Genomic DNA, 13,265 nt, shown 5'->3' on the forward strand with positions numbered 1-13,265 from the left:
GGACATTTTCTTGGCATGATTATTGTTTAAGGACCACATGAATTTTGAAATAATGCCCTAAAGTCATAGGGAAATTAACTCATTCAAGCACTATTCCATTAGGTGTAAATGGGTCATAGTTACAGTTTTATTCATGTGTATTATTTTCTTGACAGTGGAACAAGTGTAATTTTGTTAGTTTCCATCTATGATTTCTTCTTGAGAAATGTGTGATATGCCTTGGAAATTTATTAACTCTTACTAAGCTATTTTGAAATCAAACATACATAAATCTACCTAAAACTTCTTAGAATACTTATATTTCTCCCTCTATAATCTTGTGGGAACCTGAACACCATATAGTTTTTCATTCTACTATAAACCTTCTGAAAGGTTTCATTCCCATGATTATAATGAAAGAATTAATTTCATTGAGATAAACTGCCAAAAAAAGTGCCTTTTAACCCATATTCTAAGAATAAGAAAAAGATCTGCTCATTTCCTTAGGAAGAGGTAATATCAATTGATAAGAGAGAGGGCAGACCTTCAACTTTTTCCAATGAGACAAATCTTCATACTGAGAAGAGTCAAACTAAGTAGTAAATGGCGGCCCAAGACAGGTGAATTTCCAAAATGAGTACGATAATCTAGATCTAACCAAATTTTATCTCAGAATCTTAAAGATGGGCAGTATGATTTCAAAGAGTCCTATGATGATCTCAGAAATCATGGTGCGGACATTGGAGCTGCACACAGCAGAGGATGACAGACAGTCTTGAAAGAAATGAAACTAACATTAAACTAGATCCCTGCAAATCCCGCTAACTGCGTTTACCTTGCAGAGATTTTACATTATCCAAACTCAGCTGTAATTCCAGAGCTGTTCAGCAGTACTTTTATCCTAGTCATTTCTTACTACATTCCTCACCCTGTCCATTTGCTCTCGCCTCATTTGCATGAAGATCAAAGGCCTCTGACTCAAATTCCTGCAGCCTTCATATTCCCATGCATACTCCTCTGGATCCCCACCATTTCCTCTTTTCTATCAAATTCAGGGAGAGAAGTATCTTTCCCTCTCTCCAAGAATAACTTTGGTGTCCTTGAATTATACCCTCTGTTCGCTGGGACTTTGTTAATTAAAATTCTTTGTATTTACATCTTCCAATCTCTCTATCCAGAGGTGCCTTTTCCACACCTCATCCTGGAAAAATGCTCAGATCTCCTTTTTTCTGAGACAGACACACATACAGACACAGACACAGACACACACACACATTTTAGACCCTATACCTCCATGCCTCTGAGCTCTTACCCAGTCTCTGCTGTTCTAGTTCCTTGCACCCATGACAAGAACCCCGTTCCAAATCCGATGGGGAGGAATTAAGTGGGTGTGGATGAGATGATGGATACAGAGAGAAAGCTGAAATGAATGATGGAATGGAAAGTGGGATGGGCTCCGGACCAGGCTGAATCCTGTCCCCACCCGAGGCATGTTCTATCCTCACCCCCACCTCACTAGTCTTCAAACTTAAGGTCAGGAAGAATGCTTGGGTTCCCAAGTCCAGTGGTCTACTCTCATTCCCTAGCCTTTTCAATTCTTCTGTAGGATTCACCAGCCTCTCTATAAAATTCTCTCCTCTCTTGGGACACTGTTTCTCTTCATCTTTACTCCTCATTCTTTTTTCTGGATCCTGCTCCACCCCCACCGGCTTCTCCATATTTTCCCTCTTTCCTTAGTAGTTTTTCCTGAATAAGGGCATTTCACATTGTCTTCTCTTAATTTCATTGTCAGTCCATTCTTTTCTCTGAGTAAGCCCATTTCCTCCATTTCCATAGCTCCTTCTCTCCCTCCCTGCATCATCATCATGTCATTTCATCTATTAGCCCCACACTGACCTCCTTGCTCCCTCCCTGGTTTTGTACACCTGGCTTCCATTTAAACTTCCAGCAGCACAGCTTTGTTTCTTCTCTTCTCTTCATTAAAATGTCTCCATCAAACAGTGAGCAAAGTCCCTTAAAGGACTTCTGAAGACCTGGCCTCATCTTTTTTTCTAATTGTATTTCCCACTATAGCCCTTTCATATATCTTTTCTTTTGCCTGTGTCCATGGGCTGGGATCATTTATTGATATAAATATATGTATATATATTTGTGTTTTTCCCCGTATTTTTCCTTCCCCCTTTCCACAAAATTGTTAGCCTTTTAATAATTTCCACAAAATTATTTTATGTTTCTTTGCTTCAGGGATTTTTGCAGGAATATAGGGTAGCCAGAAGGCAGTAGTGGCTCTTTGTCTTTTATAAATACCTAGACTATAAAACAGATAATGCTAAATGTGCCAGCCAGATCGGGAAAAGAGGGGAAGGCTCTGTAGGGCTTACAGGCCAGGGTGGAACCTGTAGGAACCCAGGCCCTGCTCCATGAGCCTTGCTGTGGCACAAAAAGAGAGGAAGAATATGCGAGGAGCTTAATGTAACCAGAAGGGATTTTTTTGTACAGGTTGAGATTCTTTTACTCAGAAGGAGTGTGCATCATTTGCAAGTCACAGAAATTTTTGTTTATCCATGTCCATGTGAGATATGTTTCCTTACAAAATATATACCTATTACTTTGCTCATGGCAATAGCCCCCAAAATTTTGTGTTTGCAGCAAGTTGGGAGTAGAGTCAGAGAGCTTGATCTAACAGGAATTCAGAGAAAAAGATACTGGTAAAGGTTGGAGTAACAGGGGACAACTCAGAGAGTTAGACGGTCTTGAGCAGGGTCTTGAAGGAAAGGATTAGACAAAGGAAAACGAAATTTGGGATAGCGGAAAATTTTTAGAAAGGTACAGAATATCGTTAAAGAAACAAATGATTTTTTAGTACATTCTTAGTACATGATAATTGACTCTTAATTGTTTGAAAATTATAAAACAATCCTGCAACATTTTCCAGAATTTAATCAATATTTTAATCATTAATATATTAATCTAATAAAGCATCTTCAGCTGTTAATGATGTAATAAATAACAATTTTGTTAAATAGTTAGACCATGATTATTTACCAATTCTGCATGTGCTCTCATCCTGAGACACAGATCTTAGACCAATGTGGTTTCCCACTTCTTTTGGTAACATACATAAATGGCATGAGTTTACTACATTTTGGTGCTTGCTTTATATTTTCTCATCTAGTTCTTTGGTTCATGTTTACTTCAAGTGTGAATAATTTCCTTACACTGGGGATGACACTTTTAATTTTGAAATACCTACTGTGGCCGGTGTAGTACTGGAGATACTGTTATTCAATAATATAAGATGAAGTAATTTGAGCAATTTCTAGACTATAAAGCCAATGTTATTTTACATTTATAGATGTTTTCTCCATAAAAGCTAAAAGTTCTAAGCAGAAATCATAGTCTTAGATGCACAGTGCTTATTTGATCAAAGATTTGTCCTGAGGTGACCTGACTCTTGCAGTGAGGAGGAATAGCCATTAAAAAAATCTTGCATATGATTTTAGGATGCACGCATTTCCCAGGGGAGTAAGCACTCATCATTTTCAACATTTTATCAGTGTGCTGTTCCCTCTGTCCTGGAATGGGCTTCCCTGTATAATATTCCGATTTATTTTTTAATGCACAGGTCTCACCTCTTCAAGGAAGCCTCTCAAGATTGCACAAGAGAGTGAATCACCCTGTGCTTCCTCTGTACCACTGTGATAATTGGATAGTTGCCCTTTTTGAGCTGGAATATTTATATGTAACTCACCCTTTTCTACTTTGATATCTTCGAAGGCAGGGACAGTGTTTCATCTATCTCTTTAGTACTCTTAGCTCCTAGCCCAGTGCCTGGTACAGTGTCTATCATACCAACAGGATAGTGCTTAAATGTTAGTTGAACCTTATTTCAAACTCTTTTTTTTTTACACAGTTGTTAAGTTCCCGGAAGTCTGGGTTTAAATTCTGGGCCAATCACTTACAATGGGAACTTGAGTAAATTACCTAATCACTGTATGCCTTAGTTTCTCCAATTTCAAAATGGGAATAAAAGTAATGGTACTTCTTAAGTTTGTTCTGACCAATAAAGAAGTGAAATTATATGTACACACCCATGCATGTATATAACTTAAAAGTGCATGGAAAAAACTCTAGAATGTAAATCTATTGTTAGGTTTATTCACTTAGACACATTCTTATGATACTAATAATTACCTTACATTTATAGGTAATTACAAGGATATTATTTAGGGATAATCCTTCACAGATGTATAAACCCTTCTCAAAAATACCTTTATTTATAAGTAAGGAGGGGATTACCACTGGGGAAATGTCATATAGTTAGTCTATGAGTGAGGGACCAAATCCTCACACTGCACAGGCTGGGCCTCTAAACCTAAGCCAAAATCTACCTTGAGTTCTAAAGCCTAGCCCTAAGGTTACTCAGAGCTTCATTCAATCCCAAAATATTGCTAGGTCAGGAGCTTTTTCTTATAATTTTCCTTTCTTTCACTACTTCACGTTTCAATCTAATTCAGCTATGATTTACTGAATAGGTTTTTAGCTATGTATGTGATTGCTTAAAGACATTTATCAGTAGTAACACCTAGAGTCATTGGAAATGTCCTGTTTATGTCACTCTCCTACTAAAAAATACATATTTAAAGAAGTTATTCCTACTTTCATTATGAATAAATAGTGGGGTAAATGTGATTTAAAAATATTAATATTATTTATAGTTGAAATATCCTGTAAGAATAATTATATGTAATTGAAGAGACTAGTAAATTATATATAAGAATAATTATATATCTAATTAAAGAGCATAGTAAATACTCTTCATAGTAAATATACATATGTGAGTATATGTGTGTATGTGTGTATAAAATTTACTATGCTCTTCAATTTGTTGAAATAAATTTTACTTGATTTCAAAGACTCAAATATATTCCTTTGAGCACATAAAAGGCTATAAAAACAAAAACAGAAAAGCGATGTGTTTGTAATCATTCTAAAAAGAGTTGATTAAACTTTACTTCTAATTGTTTCACATTTTCTTGATTATCTGTCATCTGTGTGGTAGAGGAGAGAGAAGCTGTAACCCAGGCTGTATGGACTAGAGGTTCACTAGAAGAGAAGCCCTTGCTCAATTAGTCTTTTTGTCCCACATTAAAATAATTAAACATTTACATGAAACGTAATACATTCTATTCCACAGAATACACAGCTTGTTTTAATGTATGAGTAAGGCTGTTTTCCTCTCCATATCACTTGTAGAAGACAGAACAGGGAGAAAAACCAGGCCTTGCACTGAGACAAAGAGGCATGATGACTGAGGTTTGTCACCCTTTGTCATCTGCTTTAGAAAGATCGAGAAGAATGAGAATAGGTAATCAAATAATAGGTAAAATTATGATGTAGAAAAAGAGACATAAAACTTTATACCTGGGAAGTTCATAGGAGGACATCTAGTCCAACCCCCACCCAGTATATAAGCAAACTGAGTCCTACAGAGATGAAGTAAAAGTTGATTCACTGAATCACTTTGGAATAGAACTGTTTTGTAGCTTGGCTTTGTGATCCAATGTCTTTTTTGGCCTCTTACACTGCAATCTAATCTCCTCAAATAGGTTATTCCATGGATGTTATTAACAATGCATCTTTTCTGAAGGTAAATATTACTTGAAATTCACCAATGACCATAAATGGAATAAAATTTAAATTCATAAAGCAAAGAGGCTAAGTGTTTCAATGACAATCATTTGAACCTATTACCTACAAAGCTGTGTAGCAAGTATAGTTCCTGTAAAATTATTGTTGTGTTTTATTCTAAGAAAATGGAATTCTACGTAACTAGTGAATGATAGAGAGGGAACTAACTACAGGGGACAAATAAGAGAGACTATGAAGAGTTAGCCTAAGAAGATAAGCTGTCTGCCAAACCTCACACAGGAAGCACTGGTTCATCAAAGAACATTTCCTTTCATCTAAGTGATGAAGGATTTTCAAATCTGGCGGTGAAAGCCTTATCCACACCTCACCTTGTAAACCATCATTACATCAATACCAAAAACCATCGAAAATAAGACAAATCAAACAACATTAATGAACAATGTCTCCTCCTCAGGAAGAAGTCTGACCCTAAGGAAGAGAAAAGATTCTCCTTCACAATGAACAGCTCATCTTAGTGGGGTGGCATAGAGGCAGAGCCATTACAGAGACTAGCTAATCTAGGTTCCTTCTATGATTTTCAGAAAGACAAAACTCTGTTGAAATAGCTGTGTACTCTAGTTCAGTTTTTCAATGGCTCAATTTCCTACCTTTATTTGTGAGTATGTCCACTAGAATGCACATTTTAAAATACTCTCCAGAATGCCAAAGTAACTATAAAAAGAATTTCATGGAAGTTTTTTGGCATGAGTAAATTTTGTTACAAGACTTTTGCTGCTAAGGAACAAAAATATGGAGCCAATGGTTATAACAGGAGAAAGGAGTGCTGACAATTTAAATCAATTCAATATTTCACTTACCTTTAGTTTTCCACAGTACTGAGCATAGTGATGAATTATCTAATATGTCTGATCAAATATTATGTAATTTTGGGCAATTTAAAAAATATTTTGTAATACAGAAATAACCATCCTCCTTTCTGTGTTTGCTTTTCTCTATATACCTTGAGGACATAAAGCTTTTAAGATTTATAAGCAGTAGAAAATATCTGAAACTCAAATTTGTATTAAGACATTCTTTGCACAAATCCACTGACCCATTTTTCTAAAGTAAAAATAACTGCTGGGTTTTTTAACTTGCACTGAAAATACAAAATTACAGTTCAATAATTACATTCATACAGTACCTTGAAGACTATATTCCAAGTTGCACAACTGACCTTCTTTTCTATAAAAATATAGAGCCTATATTATACGTAATTATATTATGGAACATTTTGAAAAAGAGAATCCTGTTGCTTTTCTTGCACATAAATCAATTTGGATCTTTAATACTTCTTTGCATTTCCTTGCATATTTATAAACATGGCTTTACTTTTTTTTAACTTATGGAAAATATCTGACCACTTTACAGATTGACAAATGATACCTGGTTAGACAGCTGTACAGAAAAAAAAATAAACACACACGTAACAGATTTTCAGAGACAGAAAAATAAATTTCCTTTTGCAAAGAAGAATCAGTACACTCTACAATCACTCACAAGCCATAGCACGAGGATCCACTTTTGTCTCTCCAGCAAGAACTTGAGGTGTCTAAGTGGAATTCACTTCACTCACCTGTTTGGCTTAGTTGGGATGTGCTTCTACTCCTTCTAGACACTATGGCAACCACTTTGGCACTCAGGCTGGATCTCCTTTTCTTTCCACCTGCTCCAACTGTACCCACAGCCGTGTCAGACTGACTGCCGTCATTGTGCTCCAGTGTGTACATCTCCCCACTCACACTGGTGCTCTTCGTGATGGCTCTTCCTGAAGTCCCCATCCGTCTGCCTTGCATTTTAGGGGTAAATGAACTATATTTACAAAGTAAAAACATATACGCATCCATAAATTACAGGTCAGTATAACCGAAGCTCTAAATCTAATTTATTTTGAAATAATCCAGGCAAATTTTTAGGAGGGAAAAGCCAGTTGAGTAGTAGTCTTACAGCTAAGATTTACTAGATGTAGCTTAAAACAATAGTATTTCAACACAGGAATCTATAAACTTTTAGTAAAAAGAAATGCAACCAGTGTTATCTACAGGGAGGTAAATGTTACTAATTTTATAGTTACTATGTTAGTTTCAGAGAAAAACAAAAATATTTAAATCAATAAGACAAGTTCATATACATTCCTCAGGAAAAAATATTAAAAATGGACATTCTGGATTTGCCATACAAGATTAAAAAATGAAAATCACATCTGTTCTAGTTCCAACTAACAGATACCTCTTTTGCTATTTGAGGCTTTATGAGTCTAGGAAAGACTACTTAGGAGGCAAAGAAAAATCATATTTCCCTCCTTCTTCCTTGTCCCCTCATGTCGCATCTCTCCCAAATTTCAACTCATTTTCCTCTTTCAGTGTTTCAAACTCATATGCTCAGGTTCAGATGTTCCTTTTTTTCTTCCCTATCAAAACTTGTCTATGTTCTCAGATTACACTGGTTTATCTGAATAAATTACTGTACTGCTCTCCTAAATGAGAAAATTATTGTTGAGAATTTCAGGCGCCATGGGAGGCTGGTGGGAAAAAAAACCGTTTCTACTCTCCAAAGTAAATGTATGTATGTCTGTGAGTCAGGGAGAGAGGTAGGGCAGGCAAGCTGGAGCCACAGATGTTAGGATTCTTCATATCCTTTAAATTATACTGCATACACAGTGATATTATCCAAACAGACTGGCCTCTTTTGGTCCAATAAAGACCTGGTTGGATATCTGAAATGACCCTCTTTATTTTACATTTCCTTAAAATATCTGCAAAAATTGGCTTATATAACCCTCACCACCATCTCGATTTTCTATTTCTTGCTTTGAAGTACAAAATACATTAATATAGTATCTTTTAACAGTGATGACATTGAATACTTAAGTTGAGATAAATCCTAATATGATTATAAATGATAAAATAGAAATTCTTGGGATCACGTAAGTATTTGTGGTCACATATATAATGAGTGTTTCAGTAGAAAGGGAAATTGATATGGGATGAGTTCAGAAAGGTGGGAGAGTGAGACTGTGGAAGGATTAGAAGTTATGGAAAAGAAACAACACTGTTTGATCCTTAGGATCCCTCCATGAATTGAACTGAAAAACGAGATCCCTTTTTGATAGGAATCATTTGGAATTTTTAATCCCTAGCTGTATTACTTGAATTGGTCCATAACATTAATATTGATATTTGTATTCTTCCAATTTATTCTAATCAGCATTCCATTAACTCAAAGTTTTTAAAGCCATTTGCAAACCTAGTAATTTTGCTATGCGCTTTATGCAAACTCTTTTTTCAAAACGTTAATGAGGATAGTATTACATATAGCTGGTTCAAAACTGATTCCTTTGGGGTTTATATTCCCAACTCTAGGGGACCTTCTTTCCTGGTTAATTTTACAAGAAATTTCTTCTGTGTCCTCGCCAATTTATTTCAATGCATGACCTAAATCTGTCACCTCTCCTTAAGTCTACTCTTACTACCTGCATTTCTACGATTTTACTTGCAGACTTCTGCTGGAGGATACAAAGCAATGTCACAATTTGGTCAGTTTTGCTGATGATCCATCTTCAATCAAATGCCTGTGACAGAGAAGTCTGTAGTTTTCCCACCTCTCATCACTCTTTTTAGCACACTCCTCAAGGGGTTATTGAAAACTTCTGATGATTTTATTTTTACCTTAATAAAGTCTGCATAAACTAGCATCTACCTTTTTTCTCCCCATTATTTCCATGAAAATGGAATTCTTTTTTTTAATTTTTTTTAAATGTTTTACTTATTTATTCATGAGAGTCAGAGAGAGAGAGAGGCAGAGGGAGAAGCAGGCTCCCCGCCCAGAAGGGAGCCCGATGCAGGACTCGATCTCATGACCCCGGAATCATGACTTGAGCTGAAGGCAGACGCTCAACCATCTGAGCCACCCAGGTGCCCTGAAAATGGAATTCTATTACAACTCTCAATTTGTATTTTAAAAGTTATCCACAAAAACGTTATTCCTTGTAAAACATTCGGGAATGTTCTATAGGCTATAGAAAAGTTTAAAAGTATAAGGAAATGTCTTCAGTAACACTTCTATCCTGAAAATGTATTTGAGATGAGCTAGGAAGACTCAAAATTTTTTTTCATGGACATTTAATCACAGCAATGAAATGTTCCACTATGTTGAAAAAATTCTGGAAGGCAGCTATGCTCACCACTACACCACCAACACACACTATGTTGACAAAATTCTGAAAAAATTTAGGGAAATCTGTATAGTGATTATACCATTTAGGGGGTTAAGAAGTTATGTTAAAATGATTTTTGTAAATAAATGATATAATTTTTCCTCAAAAATAAAATATTTTATTTAGAATTTTAAAAGCATTCTTATACGATATGACAACTGTGCATAGCTTCCTAAAGAATCTGGAATATCATAATGTTCAACGAGAACACGTGAAGGCATTTTCAATTCTGCTTACCTAATTGCGGGGAGAGGTTTCTGGGGTCTAATCAGGTTAATTTAACCCATGTGAAGCTTACTGTTTTAGTACAGATATGTTTTCTATTCCCCTATTTTGTATCCTTTTATTTGTTCTGCTTCCATTGACTGGAAAACTATTCCTGTCATTTAGTTTCATTTAGTGCCTGAATCCTTCAGGATATACTTTAACGCTTTCTGATTTATAAAGCTCCTCAGAGTCTCTCTAGTGTCATGACTCCTCTTTCCTAGCCCTTTGTCTTCTAGTTTCTATTGGTTATATTAAGATTCTGATATTTTATATCAGCATGCACGTTATGCATCACTAGATTTGCCACAGTGCCCTTCCCATTGCTGAATGAACTAAAGATTTATGAGTAGGAAGTTAAAAAAAAAGCGATGTCAATATGCAAATGGACTATGATATAACCCATCTTTAAAAATCAATCAAACAAAAAACCCACCTTTCTTCTTTGATACTCCCTCTCCTTCTGGCTACTGACTTTTGGCTAAAAATCTCCTCAAGCAGTTGTCTGTATGTCCTCTCTTCCTATTCTATCCTGAACTAATTTAAATCAGGCTTTGTCCCTACTATTTCACCAAAGCTGCCTTTTTTTTTTTTTTAAGATTTTATTTATTCATCTGAGAGAGAGAGAGAGAGAGAGAGAGCAGAAAGCAGACTCCTGGCTGAGCAGGGAGCCTGGTGTGGGACTCAATCCCAAGACCCTGGGATCATGACTTGAGCGAAAGACAGATGCTTAACTGACTGAGTCAAGTGACCCCCAAAGCTGTCTTTTATTAAAGTCACCAGTGACTTTACATGGCAAAATCCTATCAGTGCACAGTCCTTACCCTTCTGACCTCTCATTAAATCATGTATGTGACAAAACATTTGATTCTACTGATCATGAAACACTTGATTCTTATGAGACACTATAGTGTCTCATTGACAAGAACTTTAATTTCTTTCATCACTAAATACTGGAGTTCTTCAGTGCTCAGCCCTCTGACCTATATTCTTCCATAGGAGACTAACTCCCTAGATGTCTCATCTGGTCTTGGGCTTTACATATTATCCATACTGCTGCAAATTCCAATTGTTTTTCTCCACCTATACTCAGTCCTGAACTCCAGATTTATATAGCCAGTTGTCAATGGACATTCCTGTTTGGATATGTCTCTCAAAAATAACATGTTCAACCCAACTGAGAAACTGCTCTATAGCTTAACTTTCATATCACATTAAAGATACTCCATTTCCCCAATTGCTCAGAGTAATAATTTCCCCCTATAAAAAAAAATCTAATGTGGATTTGAGACCAAGAAAAAAAAGTTATTTTACTTTTTATGCCCTGCTTGAGCATTATCTAACAAGTCCACTTTAAAGGTCATTTGACCCTCCAGGGAAATGTAAAATTTTTGACTATTTACTCTTATAATAATTATGATCCAAACATTTTACAATGCTGTAAAGTGAGTTGTTAACTTGAGTAAAACTGATAAGGAGCAAATGATTACTATTTAGAAGATGGGGTAACTCCAAAGGTTATGGTTTTACTGACCTAGAGAATATTACCTAGTTTTGAATCTAAATTCATAATCTTATTCCAGCATTCATTTTTTTTCAATGACTATATATGTGTATATATAAGTACCTGAGTTTCTTGGATCATCTTTGGAATCAGTTTATCATCCTGTTGGTTTTCACACTAATGAGTTAAAACTTCAACATTTGCTATCCAGTTTTTATTACTATGTTTTAATTTTGAGAATTATGTTTTGACTGTGTTGGGGAGTCCCATCGAAATGTCCAAATGGACCCCCTGCCGGATCCAATTAAACTGTTTTGCTGGAGCAGGGCACCTCATGGACTCCTTAAACCCAAGGTTGCCTTTAATCAAGTGGCAACCAAACATTACGTTCAATCTCTGCTTTCTTTTTTCCAACTCTGGTTTTCTATGTTTCTTTGTTTGTTTCTGGTTCTGGTAAATGGGCTCTTATTTTGCTTGATTGTAACTAATAATACATTCCTCACTAACGGCACCAACAATAGGAAATCCACCCGTGGAACTAAATCTGTTGCGTGGCAGACATCAGGATATATTACAAGTTGGATGGCAAGTGACAAAAAATTTGGCTTGTTAGTCTTTTTACATGTCTGTTTGCCTGCTACTAAAAGTTCACATCACTCATGAAAATGTCTTGTGCATACTGAAAAAAGAACTGCTCTTTAAAAGTCTGGGCTTAGGTTTCAGTGTTAATTTTGGCCCTATGGCTAAGTGGTAAAACTGAAGTTGCTTGCTCTCTTTGCATGCTTAAAAACAGTCTTTTTGATTGATAATAAAAATCTCTTACTTTCTATGTACCTTAGGGATAGCTGTACAGGCAGATAGATACTAGATCCCAAGGTATTTTAAATTTAATAGAGCTCCTGTTCTGATTGATCTACACAGATGAGTAAGTACTTATATAATTCTAATATAGGTAACTAAAGAATCTCTAGAGAAAAAATAAACTGAAATTCTGATACTTTGAAAATACTAGCCTTTTAAGAAAAAACATTTTCAAGAAATTGTTAACTCAGAAGAATTTTAATCTAAGAATTTAAATCCACAATTAAAGTGAATCCTTGGAGTTATCAAACTAGTTTGATAAACTGGCTTACAAACAGCCTTATGAGAACCATGATGAGATGCCACTTCCTACACACTAGGGTAGCTATAATAAAAAGGAGAAATAACAAGTGTCGATGGGAATCTGAAGAAACTGGGACCCTCATACATTGCTGATGGGGCAGGAAAAGGCTACTTCTTAGGAAAAGTCTGGCAGTTTAGTTAAACTTAGACATAGTTAAATTAAACTCAAAATTACCGAATGACTCAGTAATTCCATTCAAAAGTAAACATAGTTACCATATGCCCCAGCAATTCCATGCCTAGATAATAGGCTCAAGAGAATTTAAAACACATATCCACACAAAAACTCACATATGAATAGTCATATCAACATCATTCTTAATAGTTAAAAAGAGGACAACCCAAAGGCCCATAAACTGATGAATGGAGAAACAAAATGTGGTATATCCATACAATGGAGTATTATCAACCATAAAAAGGAATGAAGTACTGATTCATAATTTTATG

The 13,265-nt window shown here is 35.6% G+C and overlaps 1 protein-coding gene across 50 annotated transcripts in view; it reads right to left on the reverse strand.

Annotated features, from left to right (window-relative positions):
• The window catches only part of RIMS1 (regulating synaptic membrane exocytosis 1), a 489,882-nt gene that overhangs the window by 67,809 nt on the left and 408,808 nt on the right, over positions 1-13,265 (reverse strand). For 37 of the 50 annotated variants that reach the window (XM_027601790.1, XM_027601841.1, XM_027601798.1 and 34 more), the window contains one exon: positions 7,247-7,482. The exons of 11 other annotated variants lie outside the window; for them this stretch is intronic. In XM_027601790.1, coding sequence (XP_027457591.1) covers positions 7,247-7,482 — 236 coding nt within the window. The remainder of the gene's footprint in view (positions 1-7,246; positions 7,483-13,265) is intronic. 2 more of the 50 variants (XM_027601796.1, XM_027601794.1) reach the window with 1 other exon arrangement.

Source organism: Zalophus californianus, chromosome 7 (assembly GCF_009762305.2).
Source record: "Zalophus californianus isolate mZalCal1 chromosome 7, mZalCal1.pri.v2, whole genome shotgun sequence".
NCBI lineage: Eukaryota > Metazoa > Chordata > Mammalia > Carnivora > Otariidae > Zalophus > Zalophus californianus.